General features: G+C 30.9%; 1 protein-coding gene across 5 annotated transcripts in view; it reads left to right on the forward strand.

Moving 5' to 3' along the window:
• Nucleotides 1-15002, forward strand: part of LOC142333860 (uncharacterized) — a 69224-nt gene that overhangs the window by 21372 nt on the left and 32850 nt on the right. For 3 of the 5 annotated variants that reach the window (XR_012758726.1, XR_012758727.1, XM_075381422.1), the window contains exons 1-2: nt 5034-6593; nt 6697-6831. Coding sequence is in view for 3 of the 5 variants with exons in the window: in XM_075381422.1 (XP_075237537.1) it covers nt 6426-6593; nt 6697-6831 (303 nt within the window). In the remaining 2 variants the exon portion in view is untranslated. Of the gene's footprint in view, nt 1-5033; nt 6594-6696; nt 6832-15002 lie in introns of those variants that run through there. The other 2 variants (XM_075381424.1, XM_075381423.1) reach the window with 1 other exon arrangement.

Genomic DNA, 15002 nt, shown 5'->3' on the forward strand with positions numbered 1-15002 from the left:
TGTCTGTTGCGTATGGAAAAATTATGCAAACCATAGAAGTATGATTTTACTCGCACATAAATACAGAGTGTTTATATAAGAACTGATTTGATTTCAAGTACGATTTAAACGGCATTATATTTAAGGTAGTATAACTTACTTACTGTACATTAGTGTGTATCCTTAACTGGTAGATTTTGAAGTTTTTCTTGGTGTACCTCGATATGTGTCCCGTTCGTTGCCCTGGAAATGTCCAGACGGTAATCCGGCTCTTCCCACGTACTCGTCAGGATGTCGAGTGTGATGTATGCTACTGTCGCACTGCAACAACCCTCTCCTGTAGATGGTTGATGTCGCGGATTTTCTCGGAATAATGATTTTTACATGCCCTCCCAAAAAAAAATCTATCGGGGTTTAGGATCCTTGGTGCCGTGCGATCAGCCCTCCTCTTCCACTCCGCTTGTTTTGAAACCGATGTATAATGCAGCACGGTTGCTTTAATACGGCGGAGCGCCATCTAGTTGATACAAAATTAATACTTTTTACTTCCTTGTACGAAGTAAAGGAAGTAAAAAGTATTTGAGCTAAATTTCAACTTTTAGTGGTTAATGGGGTCTCACATTAATTCGGCATTAAGCAGGTAATGAAAAAAAAAATTACAATAAATAAAATTAATAAATATTTATTTTTATTATTTTAGGTGTGAATAAGGATATCAAAGATTAAATTCCACGGAAAACTAAACGAACTGTTCCGGCATTTGCCCTGTTGTATCAAGGGAAACCGTGGCAAAACCTTGATAAGAACAGCCTAACAATATTTATGTTGATACATATCACATTACAGCCTTATAACATAGTAAAAAACGACTTATACATTACGATAATATTACAATTTTAATTATAATAAATTTTTATGATTTATAAATTTCTTCCACATCTGCTGATATCCTCCATCCTTTTTCCCTGCAAAAAGAAATAAAAATTATATAATAATAACTACAATCTACAATCAATAAAGTATATCGAAAGGTTTTCACCTGTTACACCCGTCTTCAGGAGAATATAGAAAGAATGGAGTGAAAAAAACACATTATGTGTCACGGTGGTTCATTACAAGCACGAATATATTACGAGTACTTCGATTCTAACGATCGATTATGAATACATTTTTGATAAAATATTAAAAAAGGCTTATATAATATAAGGAAAATTACAATGAATGTAATCGATATATGGATTAACAGAATAAAAGTTCTAAAAGTACTTCGAACGATGAACTCAAACATAGAAATTTACAATCGGGTAACCTATTCTGATCGGTTCCAGATAAAAATCTAAACGGTATTTTGATCCTGTATACTGATATTTGTCATATATATGTATTTCTGGGTTTTGCAACAAAAAACCGCATCGTTTATTTTCCAGTTATAAATAAATCAAAAAAAATTATTGTACTTTAATGAGCAAATATTGTTTACTGTGCTTAATTTACAAAATGTATGAACAGAATTGTGCCTTTCATACGAGTGACGTACACAAACAAATCATAGTCATCCCTTGCTGTGAGGGTTGGTCATATCAAAAATTGTTTCAGACAAAGGTTTAAGGTTGTGTTTAGAGGACTAACGACTACTTTAAACTTATTTGATACTGTGCCCATTAAGGAAGGTATGATTTTTATGATTTTTTTTTGTCTTTGAAATCTCATTTTTTTCCACCCCTTGGGCTGATGGTTAGCGATATCAACATTTTTTTCTTAGATAAGTCTTAGGCCCTTATCCAAGAATACTAGGAACTTCAAACGAATTCGATATTTTATTAAATAAGAAACTAATAGGAATATTTTGTTTTTTAAAAAAAGTCCCCCTGCAACGTTTGGTTTCGCAAATGACTAGTTTTCCATGTTCCAAAAAGGGGTAAGTTGGTAATCTTACTCTCTACTCAGCATCATGAGAGGCAAGTGAGTAGTGAAGAAAGTGAATACAAACCTGAAATAATACTCCATTACAACAAAACTAAAGGTGCCATAGATAATGGAGACAAAATGCCAAGAGAATACAACTGTGCTAGAGGAACCAGGGGGTGGCTACTAAGACTTTTCATGGAGATTGTTGATATTGGAGCACCGAATGCATAAATTCTGTAGACACAAAGATTTCCTGAGTGGCAGGAGAATAATCGGAGCCAATGGAAACTTTTCATGACTGAGCTGGCGTTTGGACTCGGCAAAGGCAACTTTGAGGAAAGAGCTAGAAATATCAACATGAGTAAGGAAGTACAAGATGCACTGAAAGCATGTGGTACTGAAATTCAGACAGCAGTAATCCAACTCGAAAGTTCCAAGTTACCAACATCACATTGTTGTCAAGATTGCAAGAGAAATGAAGATAGTAAAAGAAGATTCTATTGTGTAATGTGCAAGAAACTTATTTGTAATATACATAGAGAAGAAACTGTTATTGTGAAGCGCATGTTATGTAAAAATGTACCTGAATGAACAGTTCAAAAATGTTATTTGATATTTTGAGGCAAATCACTAGTTTACTGCAATGACAGCCAAAATGTATACATTTTTAATTTTACAGGTGTCCATTACTGAATTTCTCTTGTGAATGATATAAAATTTATTGTACTTTGCTTCTACGTTCAGTTTTTAATACTTTTAATTATTTGAAAAACTATATTTCAAAACTAAATAAAACTATCTGTTGAAAATAACAGAATCTAAAAACAAATATTACACTAAATCATAAAATAGTACCGTGGTAGTAAAAATACTCCGCTTGGTAAAATAAAATAAAGGTCGAAAAGCTTGGCAATGGGAGGGCTAATTTAGACCAGGTTTAAGCCACGCCATCAGACAGGTGGAAAATAAATTATGGTATGTCATAACAAAAAATCTTCTATTTGAAAAGTTATATTTTACAAACCAGAAATAAATACTTGTTAATTTGAGATACAATACGTTATCGTTGTTCTTTTGTGCATATTTATAGTTTCAATTTATTTGAAGTTTGAAGAGATTCTTTAGGAATTTTGAAAACTACAAATTCATAATTATTATAAAAACATATAGAGTCGTACATAGCTGCAAGATTTCAATTAAGATAAAGATGAAAAAGGACTAATAAATCTAGCAAGAATTTCCACTAAAACTGATGGCAATCTTGGACATCTCTTTGTAATGCCAGGCAGAAAAAAAAAATTGCACTAATAAGAATTATGTTTCTAATGTACCACTATTTTACACAAAACATGAAGAGACTACTTATTTATTTTTAACAGATCTCCAAGATCGAGAAGGGTTTCAAAGAGAAGCTTTCTCTTTTGCAATACTGTTAAAAAATTTTACTGAAATATAAAACATTTTTTTTTCTACTAAATGTAAGTAACATTGTAGTTACTTATGATCGTAGAACGGTGCACTTGTCTCATACAAGAACATATTAAATATTAAATAATTTAACTGTAATCTGGTGAAAATTTCATTCTCATTGTTTCAAATTCCTCTGTAAAGTTAATGAACAACAAAAGCTGAAATCATGGCAAACACGGCTGCAAAAAATAAAATATATATATATATATATATATATATATATTAAACCCCTTAGCATAAGAGCGACAAAAGTTAATAATTTTTTTATCAGAATAAATTATATCTTAATATTGTGAAATTTAATAATAGATATCGATCACCTTAATTCAGTATTTATTATTAATTTATTTTTTATTTTATTTTGTAATGATTATTTAATCATAAAAAAAAAGTTGTACATTTGGTTTAAATATTACCATGAATTACACTACAGAATAATGGTTTTAATACCGTTGTTTTTTGTGCAATTCAAATAATTTCTCTCGTAGCATTCAATAAAAGTGTTACAGACTGATTATACATCAAATTTACTTCTATAAATCATTTTAATTCATATAAATCATTTTAATACATACACCCCCCTCTTCTAGTGGTTGTATAAAATAAATAATCAAAAAATTCAAATAAAATTTAAAAAAACAATAATGTTCAATTTAAACAAAAATTTATTTTTTTGAAGTCGGCACAAATTAAAACAAATAATCAACAATTTGCCGATTCCCACCATTCTAAAAAAAAAGTATATTCCAATTATATGCACTTAATAAGGTGAATAGTACTGTGTGCGATTTCATATCTGCAAACCAAAATTAAATCGAAGGCCAGGGTATTTAGTAACGCAAATTTAAAGAAAACCTGATTAATGAATTATAAAGCCTAAAGTATGATATTACCTTACCTAATATCTGTTTTTCTTTAGTTTTCTTCTGAATCATCCTCAGGAACAACTCTTTTCATTCCCCAGCAGTAATCGGCAAGCATTTTTAGACCATTTTCCCTGGAAGCATGTTTGCATCTCTGACACATCCTAAGAAAAGTGTTCATTGTGCTTATCAGCTACGTTGCTAAAGTTAAGTGGAAAAAATTTCAAATGTGAATGTAAGATATGTAATTTTCTTTAGACATATTTGTATTTGAAGTAATTTTTCATTTCGTTTGTGCACAATGTTATTGGTTTTTCTTTATTATTGTATATCATTACAAAGTAGTCAATCTCTCGAGATAATTTTAATGATAGATCCAATTTAATATTTGTTTAACAAACTTTTATTTCAATAATAAAGAATTGAATTTTAAAATTAAAAAAAAAAAAATAACTTATTAACATAATGGTTGTAGCTTATAAATGTTTACAGATAAATGCATATGTAAACAAAATCTTTTTTTTAACGATTTTATTTTTCCACTACATTTAAAATAAATTTGGCTAATTTTAAATCATATTCAACCAGATTTTAAAACTAAATATCTTAGAAGTGTACTGTAAGGTTTTTTAACGTATGCATTATTATTTATTTATTGATTACAGCCCTAAAAACGTTTTATGTGTATTATTTCAGAATTATATTTATTAATTTTAATTCTCAAAACCGTTACCGCATTTTCTTTTAATTTGGTAAACTTAAGCAATTACTTGATCAACTTTAATTTGTTTTATACTTTAATATGCTGTAGTAGATATGCTCAGATCAGAAAAACACAAGATTTAAATTACAAAAAGCAGTTTTGGATAGCATATGACCCATGCAAGTTCAAAGTCCGCACCGTGTTATCGATACTGTAGTAATCAGTTATATTAGTTATTGAGACACGTTTGGATGTTAATCCATTCTATAGAGAGAGGCTAGGATTAAGGTTTGAGTCAAAGTTAAGGTTAGATTTTTGTGGAGTGAAGTTAGGGATAAATTACCAAAGTATGGTAATGCTTAACGCTGTCTTGTAGGACGCTTGGCCGAATTTATGTTTTAATGGAAATATACTAATTAGAGAGAGACTGCACCACATGGTAATCTTGTATATGATGGTTAATCACCTTATAAAGAGCGCATTCATTCATATGAGACTGAACAATTATTAAGGTAGTTTATAGTTTTACTGCAAAACTGTAACCTCTCTCCACAGAATGGATTATTAGCCTAACAGGTCACTGCAACTCACAAAACTAATTGTTAATTGATTAGAATATTGATATCTCAGCTCCGACTTTGCTCTTGCATAGGTCATCGGTATTCAAACCTGTTAATCGGTCATTTAGATATTGTATTTTCCCGATCCTAAGCTTATCTACTATGGTTTATTATGAAAATAATTGAAGGTGATCAAATTAATTGCTCAGAATTACTGAGCTTTGAATTTTATGTTTCATTTGGATTCTTTTGAAATGGCTTTTTTTAAGTAAATACTCTTCTGAATTCAGTGGCAAACATCAAACATACTAATCGATTTATATATTACGCTTAGAAGAAGGTTCATCTAAATTGCATGTGTTCATTTAGTATGTATTTGTTTTTTTATTAATTTAATTTATATATATATATATATAGAGATTCAAAGTAGAAGGGGCTGCTGAGATGTAATGCACACTGGAACATAATAGCAGAACAAAATATTGCACAAAGCAGTAGGTGATGTTATCTGATAATTTCATTCCCCTGTTATAAATTCCAAACCTTTGACTCATCAACTTTCATGTACCATTAGTCGCTATCGTTATAGAGTTGAATTCATCTGATATTTTAGCGTGCAGTATTTGTATATGTTCCTTTTCAATGTTGTGATGGTAGACAAAACTTGTTAACATGGAATAGTGGCAGTGTGGATCGCCAAATAAAAAAAATTCAAAACAACCCGCTGCAAAAAAATCTTCATGATAGTGTTCTGGGATTCCAAACATGTGTATGTGTCTGACTACCTGAAACCTTTGTCAGCTGTAATTTCTGTGCGATACATTGGTATGTGGAAGCACCTTATTAAACATGACTGATTGTGTTTGTTTCAATGAATAAAATGTAATACAGTTAATAGCGACTTTATTGTTTTCATTATAAATATTTAAATTTTTACTTAGAATGTTTTTATTTCTGAAGATAATGTATATATCTGTAAAGAATATCTACAAATATGAAATTCTGTCTTCTAACAATATCAAACTAGAAAATGAAAGGGATACCACAGAGGAAACTTTATGCTTGCTTTCACCACATCAACCGATTGAAGTTAATATTATACCTGATTGTGTAAGTATAATTTGATTTACATTTGGTTTTTTTTTGTCATGTCATATGAGAAGTGTCACCATGTCGTTAACTATAATATTAAATTGTTGATGTTATGTTTTAGGAAAGTGAATCGTTGCAAGGGAGAGAGGAGCCACTCTGTAACAGTTACGATACTTATAATGAAGTGACAGATCCTGTTATAATTGAAGGAACCGAGTTTATTAAATATGAAGATCATGAAATTAAAAATGAAGCGGTAAGTTTTATCATGCAATTATTTTATAATGAAAGTGATGTATGAAATTTATACTCGCTCTCTCAAAGTGTATTCATCGGGGTACTTATATGAGTAAAACTTTATATACGCACTTATTGTTGATTCTTTAATTTGACTTCATTACATTTTTTACCGTGTTTTAAATAATTGAATTTCAAATGTTGAACTTGCAATTACGGGAAGCATTACGCTTCCGATGCTTTACCAGATTGATCGATTGGGACTGCTACATTGGCCAAAAATATATGCTATATTACTACAATAATGCGCCTGTACACATGTCTTGGATTGTAGCTGTAAAACTTCATTAAAATTTACGCTTTGACAATGACTTGTGGAAGCGTATGCTTTATTCACCTGATTTGGCTCCTAATGATTACTTCCCTTCCCAAACTGATGAAATGGCTTGCTAGACAAACATTAATTTCAATGATGCTAAGGTGAGAGAACAGCTTGCATCACAGAGTTAGAAAAATCACATGATAATGAAAGTATTCAAAAGTTGAAAAATCTGAGTAAATGTATAGAATTGTAAATGAACTAAGTTGAAAGTTTAAAGAACTTATTGCAAAATTTTCGTTTTTCTTTGTCAAGCTATAATTTTTCTGAACAACCCCTATATTTGTTTTTAGTTGACTTATAATTTCTCAGAATTAAATTTGTGATAACTGTGTTTCCTAATTTTTTTTTATTAGTGATTTAACAAATAATTTACACTTTTCATGTGTAAAACAATTAATTTTGCCTCATAATTTACACCAAAAAAATTTCAGTGCATTATTATTTTTCATTACCTACAACTAAAAAATAATATGTTAGTGGTACTGACATGTATCCTAGTGTATGAATGAATTACAAGGGACTAGTGGAAAGATTAAAAGAATTTCCACAAAATTTTGGGTTACAGCCTGAAAGTCTTTTTCTTTCAACCATTTTAAAATAATGTTATCTTTCAACTGTTTTAAAATAATTAAAATTTCTCACTCTTCTCTTACTGTGATTAACAGTAGATATGTAGATGAATCTTTTCAGCTATGAGTAAATTAAAAATCATGAAGAATTAGATTTTTATTTGATAAGTGAAAATTAATTTACGGTATAAATATTTTAACATTTCTGACAACATAATAATTTTGGCAAGAGACATAGAGGTGAAAATCAAAATTCAAGATTTTGAAAATTGTTTAAACCAAATTGGTACATATTTCGTACAATTAAACAACATAGTTTGCTAATAATAGAAACAAAGTCCCAATAATGAAAATTTCAGAAGGAGAATAGATAAAAAATCAGAAATTTTAATATTTAAATATCAAAAAATTACATATTTAGGTGAAATGATTACCATTAATGTATTCTATGAAAAAGGATGGTTGGTGGATTTGTTTGTCGTATGTGCTCACATTTTTATTTTAGCTGCTATTGGCGCAGAGAAAACCAATGGTGGTGGGTCAGCCGACTCTCCTGGCAGTCCATTGTCAGTTAATTTAGAGATTATTTAATTTAATTTCTTCGCATAGATTATTTTTTATATTTGTATTTTTATTTACTTATAAAAGAAAGGGTATTAGTTAATATTTAGCAGCAAAAAAGAAAAGGATTCTTTATTTAACAGGAGAGAATGGTTGCCGTGCATCCAACCAGCCACCACGTGGTCTGCTTTACGCCAATAGCACCAGCTGGACTGGCAACTAACACGAACACGCACAAGGCTAATTGAACAAGGTAGCATCCCTAACTCAACTCCCTGTTATCAATATGGCTATTATATTTCTCTGAAAAAAATATTAAATTCTTTATCTACTTGCTCCTTAAGCCTATTTTAAATATAAAAACACTATAATGTTCAGAAAAATATTCTCACAAGCATGAGCAAACGAACGTGTCAAGGGTCCAGGGAGCAACAGTTGGGCAAGCAAAATGAGCCCTGCCCTGCTAGTTAGAAAAAGATGGAAGTGGCTTATCAATTTATAAGGAACATTCACAATGAAAAAATCCTTATCCAAAAACACAAAATTAAGATACTATAAAACCGTAGTTTTACCACAAGTATTATATAATGCAGAAGACCTACTTAGAAAAAATAAAAAAAGAAATTTTAAGAAAATCCACCACCCAAAACTTCAACATAATATTTATAAATTAAGAATATGAACAGACATTTACCAAAATCCATTTAATACCATGAACTGTTGTATGATCTGTGACAAATGCACATTCATTTTGTACTAAATTAACAATAAATTAAGCTCTAAAAACAGTAAAATGAAAATTAAAATAAAGTGTAAAATGGAATTATGGTTTGTGATAGTATTTACATATATAATTTATAGTAAACAGTATTGTAAGGAATATAGAGAAATTATAATATGAGGTGTGTTCAAAAAGTAACAAGAATTTTTATTTTTTGGAAAGAATTTTATTTATTCATATATATTAATGTTATGCCCTTCAAAATAGTCCCCATTCGATATATACATGTGCCAGTGCTTTTTCCAATATTCGAAACATTTTTGGAACTCGATGTTTGGAATAGTGTTTAGTTCTTGTAGCGATTCACTTTTAATCTCATTGTGCTTGTGAAACGACGGCCCTTTAAGGTTCTCTTTATTTTTGGGAATAGAAAATGAAAGTCACATGGGGCTTGGGTATCATTACGTGTTACACTATAATCTCGCCTTGAAGCTTAGTCGAGGGTTACCGTCTTCAAGTTTTCATCCGAAAAAACAAAATGTGTAGTGTTTTCTCTGCTACGAAACCCTTCTATTCTGCATGCTTTTCTCAATGAAGAGTTTATTGCCATCTCTCCTTACATCAAGTTTTTAGGATTAATTTTTGATAGCCGTCTTACTTGGGTCAAACATATCAAAGAATTAAAAACAAAATGATCCAAACTTTTAGATATGATGCGAGTCCTTAGTAACACCAATTGGGGAGCCGATCGATCATCTATGATACGTTTAAACTATTCCTTTGTTTGTTCCTGTTTAGATTATGGTTTTGTCTCCTACTCTTTAGCTCTTCATACCGTGCTTAAAATACTGGATGCTGTACATCATGCTTTCCTTTGGCTTGCCATAGGTGCATTTAGATCAAGCCCTGTCGCAAGCTTACTTGTAGACTGTGGTGAGCCATCACTTTAGGATAGATGAAACCAGCTTTTATTATCTTATTTTGATCGCCTCAAAGGACAGCCAAATCACCCGGCTTTTGACTCAGTCCTTAGAAATCCTAATTTAGGAAGGTATGAGGACCATCCACGTTGTGTACTGCACCTATAGGTGTCCGTACCCGACGTCTACTGCAGCATATAAATGTTGACACCGTCATTCTTTCCAATGTATCCGTGCTCATATCCTCGGTGGGGAATAAACCTTATAAATTTTACGTTTGACATTACGATGTACAATAAATAATCAACACTACCTACTGTTTTCCAGCAAATGTTTCAGTGTGTTCTCTCCAAGATGAACCCAGACGCGGTGTTATACACTGATAGATCGAAACAGAACGATACCATTGGTTTTGCGTTTGTTGTCAGTAATAGAACTTATATGTTTGGTTTATCCGGTATTACGAGTGTGTTTACTGCTAAACTATACGCTATAAATAAGGCTCTAAATATCATTAACATCCTCTAATATCTATTAAATAAGGTTCTAAATATCATTAGTACAGAAACATCCTTATTTGTAGTGACTCGTGTAGTGATTTCCAAGCCTTGGAAAACTTTTATTCCAGACGTCCTATCATCATTGAAATCTACAACATAATCGCCGAATTGAATAATCGCAACACACAAGTAAGTTTCTGCTAGGTCCCTAGTCACGTAGGGATTCCTGGTCATGGATATGCCGATTCCGCTGCCAAAGACGCATGTAATCAACCTTCCTTCACCACTTGTGTTGCTACTTCTGATTTTTAATCACGTAAAACAATCCGTATGAGCAAAGTGGCAAGGTGATTGGATGGATAATAAACTGTCACATTAAAGATTCTGTATTGCCATGGGACTCATCATGCAGAAAAACTCGTCGTGAGGAAATGGTCCCCTGTCGATTGTGAATAGGAAATACGAGAGTCACACATGAGTACCTGATGTCAGCAGGACATGCACCCCTATATGCACGATGCAACTGCCACATACTCGTAGATTGCATATGTTATGCGGTGTTGCATCGTAAATTTAAACTACTCAGAAACATCGGTGGTGTCTTGAGCAATGATAATGAAGTTTTAAACCGGATGTTTCTATTTTCGCGTAGCGCTGGGTTAATCAAAAAATTTAATATTGTTACGTATATGTTTGTTTTTTATTTTAATTTTTGTGGTTTTGTGTTTTTGATTCTGTTATCCGAGTAGGGAGCCTTTTATGTTTTTTTTTAATGTATTGTATTTTTAGGACTGTCTGTGAAATTAGTTGTAAGGTTTTAGTGATATTAGATGCAAGCCTTTAATGATATTAGTTTTAAGTTTTATTTCATTTTTGTTATTTTATTTTTTAATCTAGTTTTAAGTTTTATGTTAGAGTTTTTATATTTTTAGTTTTTTTTTGTTAATCTTTCTGTTATCTGAGAATGGGCCCTTTACAACCATATTGGACTTAAAGTCCAATATGGTTGTAATATTAAAGTCTATTTACTTTTGGTCTTATTTTAGTTTTTAAGTGTGATATTAGTTGTAAGTTTTATTTATCTTTTAGACTAAACCTAGTTTGTTTTATTTTTTTATTAAAAAAATTCTGGGCGATGATTACGCATAGGCGTTTTTAACCCTCAAAAAAAAATCATTAGTGTTGTTTTTACTAAACATAGATGAATAAGCAATGAAGTGTGAGCAGGCACATTATTATGGTGCAAAAGCCATGAATTGTTTTGCCACAAATCCAGGCGTTTTTTTCGGATTGCTTCACGCAAACAATGTTAGACTTGTATTGATTGTCTGCCCTTGTGGTAAAAACTGATGCACATGGCGTTAAAATCGAAGAACACAGTGACCATAACCTTCATCTTCTACCGTACCTGTCGAGCCTTTTTCGGTCTTGGTGATTCAGAATGACTGTACTGAAACAATTTCTTAGTTTCAATATCATATCTGTAAACCCGTGTTTCATCATCTGTTATGACTCATTTCAGTAGGTCTGCATCGTTGTTGACTTTATTTAGCGACTCCTGAGCAACTTCCATTCGCCGCTGTTTTTGTTCGAAATTCAACACTTTTGGAACAAATTTTGGTGTCGCATGTTTCATATCCAAAACATCCGAAAAAATTTCACGGCATGAGTCTATTGATATCCCAACATCATCAGCGATTTCTCAGATTTTGATTTGGTGACCACTTGTAATTCATTTCTTTCACTTCTTCCACGTTATCGTTAGTTGATGTGCTGGAGTGCTCGTCGTCTTCAATTTCTTCACGACCTTAGAAACGCTTATACCACTCGTAAACGCTTGATTTACTCATAGCAGACTCACCAAAAGCAATATTAAACATTTTTAAAACATCGTTACACTTTATTCCATTCTTGTAGCAAAATTTAATACAAATTCTCCGATCCATTATTTATACAAAAAAAAAAAAAGAATTTAATACAGTACTTAGAACAAAGTAATGGTACGTGATAACAGAATGATTCAGAAATAAACATTAGATTTAATATTATAAATATTTTATGTGAAATGGGTGAGAGCAGATTATGTCGATAGGTAGGCTGCATCATGAATAGCTGGAAGATGAGTTCGGTTTTTTAGAAACTATTGCTCGATAACAGAAACTTTCCTGCTATTGTGCCTCACCTGGAACTGCATTAAATCACCCAAAAAAAAAAAAAAATATGCCAAAAAGTTTAATAAAAATATAATTTTTCGTTACTAGTTGATAAATAAACTTGTTAATTTTACATTGCGATGATTATATTAATTTTGAAATCATTATTACTTCTTCATCTTGTAAGTTCTATTAAAATTGATAGTGGCTTAATCGTTAAGAATTTCATTATGACAAAATGACGCACCATTTGTTAAAATATAATTTCAAACTACTAAATTAAGGCAGAAACTACATGCAGTTGCAGTTAGGGAAATTCTTGATGATCGACAAAATAAATTATTTACTTTCATAATTTATGAGTAAGTCGCAATTAAAAATAAAGCCTGGAAGTGATTTATTGATTAAATGTGTTTTCATTTCGGTGAGTTTTATTTTCTTAACACTTACTTATTCATTAATGATAATTGATTTTTATAGAGTGAAAAGTGTAATGCTCAAGCAAATTTTTTAAAATTCAGTATGAGAGTATCAGCGACTATAAATATTACTTACTGACAATAAAATTGGAGATGTCACTTCTATCCCAAAAAACTAAAAAATTTTCTCTTGAAAATTAAAATAGATCATTTCTCTCTTTGGTAGATTCATTATCCACCAGGATACGCTTCACCTGTTATATGAGGTAATCTACAAGGCTTTAATATTCTCTTGGTCTTCAAGATAGATAATTTTTGATCTATGGTAATTTAATTAAATTAATTAACTTCATTATAGAACTAATCCTAATATGATAATACAATAAATACAAAAATCTGCAGAATAAAAAAATGATTACTGAATTCCAGAAAAGTTTTTCTAGTCCTTTGAAATATTTTCTTTGAACTTGAAACCCCTATGGACATTTTTTTTTTAATAAGAACCCGTCTATTTTCCCTATAACTATCTTCTCTTTTCTAAGAGCTGCTGGACACACTTAAATGTATATTAATTAAAGGTTTTTACAATTGTGAGGGTATTTTATTGTGTTGCATATTTTATGTATTTTAATAAGTTAAATTAAAAACTCACCGACACTATGTTGCCTCAAATTTTATTTGATGAAAATGAAGAATCTGTTTTTGATTAAAGTCTGTTATAAAAGTCCTTCATAACAGCTCCTTTCAACATTGCTGAATCAACCAAATTATTATTAAATTATTACATAATTATATTAAATAACAAACATAAAACAAATTACAATTTGTGTACTATAATTCTTTGTTTAATGACATAATAGTGCACACGCGATTTAATCCACAAGTACGCACAAAGAAATTAGAAAATTTATTTTTACGCTTGTTAAAATACAAGAAGTCTGAATTAATCGATTAATATGTTCTTTACGTTTCTTAGCCCTGAGGTCAAGAAAATTTAATTTACTAGTGACAGGTGTAATTCTTGGTATAACTTAAAAGCGGGGTTGTTTTATTTGTTTTTTCTTACTCGTTATATGTATTCCCAAACAATAATAGGCATACGGTGTTAATTTTTCATAATTTTATTGATATTGTGTTCTTGACCCTGGAGTCAATAGCCGTTTCTTTGTATAACATATTCTTGTGCGTAGCGCCAAAACCCAATTTTATCTTATGAAGTTATATATTTATAGCTGCTCTTCCTGTCAAGAGTCAATAACGAAAACACGCAGACATAATCGTTCATGCGTGTCAGAAGACTATAATATTTCATGGCTCTTACGTCTTGCGTCATATAGGGTCATTGAATACAGACATGTTGATTCTTGTCAGATCGTTCGATCAATAATTTTGGTGTTGCAATGCTGCTCCTCAGTTTGCGTATAACCATTGAAGTAGTTAGTTAGTGATGTTTGTTCTTTAGATAAAATAAGATTACGTCTTCACGAGGAATTATGAACCTGAAAGTGAATTTAGCAGTGACAGTAGTGATACAAGTAACAAAAATAATGATTATTATTGAAACTTTTCTAATTTGATTTTTAAATGTATTTACCGGTTTATTCTTAATAAAAGTGTGTTGTCAAAAAAAAAACACTAATGAAAACTAATGACGATTTTTTGTTTATCGATAAAGTACTGTATAATAAAAAAAGGTTTTTTCAAGAATATGTCGTAATTTTTTTTTCTGGAAAAAATAAAATATTTCATAAACGTTTTACTGCCTCTAACCACTGTTCTTGTTGCCGGAGTCAAGAACGGGCAAGATAAATAAATACTTCATGTAGTGTACAGCATAGTATAGTAAACGGCGTAGCTACAAAAGATTGATGTAGACACCAATAGAGCACACTGTAGAAGTGTGCGTTCTTGATGATGGGAACAACTGTATGGAATATGTTAAGACATCTAAGTCTAGGTTTGTTG

Source organism: Lycorma delicatula, chromosome 13, assembly GCF_047948215.1.
Source record: "Lycorma delicatula isolate Av1 chromosome 13, ASM4794821v1, whole genome shotgun sequence".
Classification (NCBI taxonomy): domain Eukaryota; kingdom Metazoa; phylum Arthropoda; class Insecta; order Hemiptera; family Fulgoridae; genus Lycorma; species Lycorma delicatula.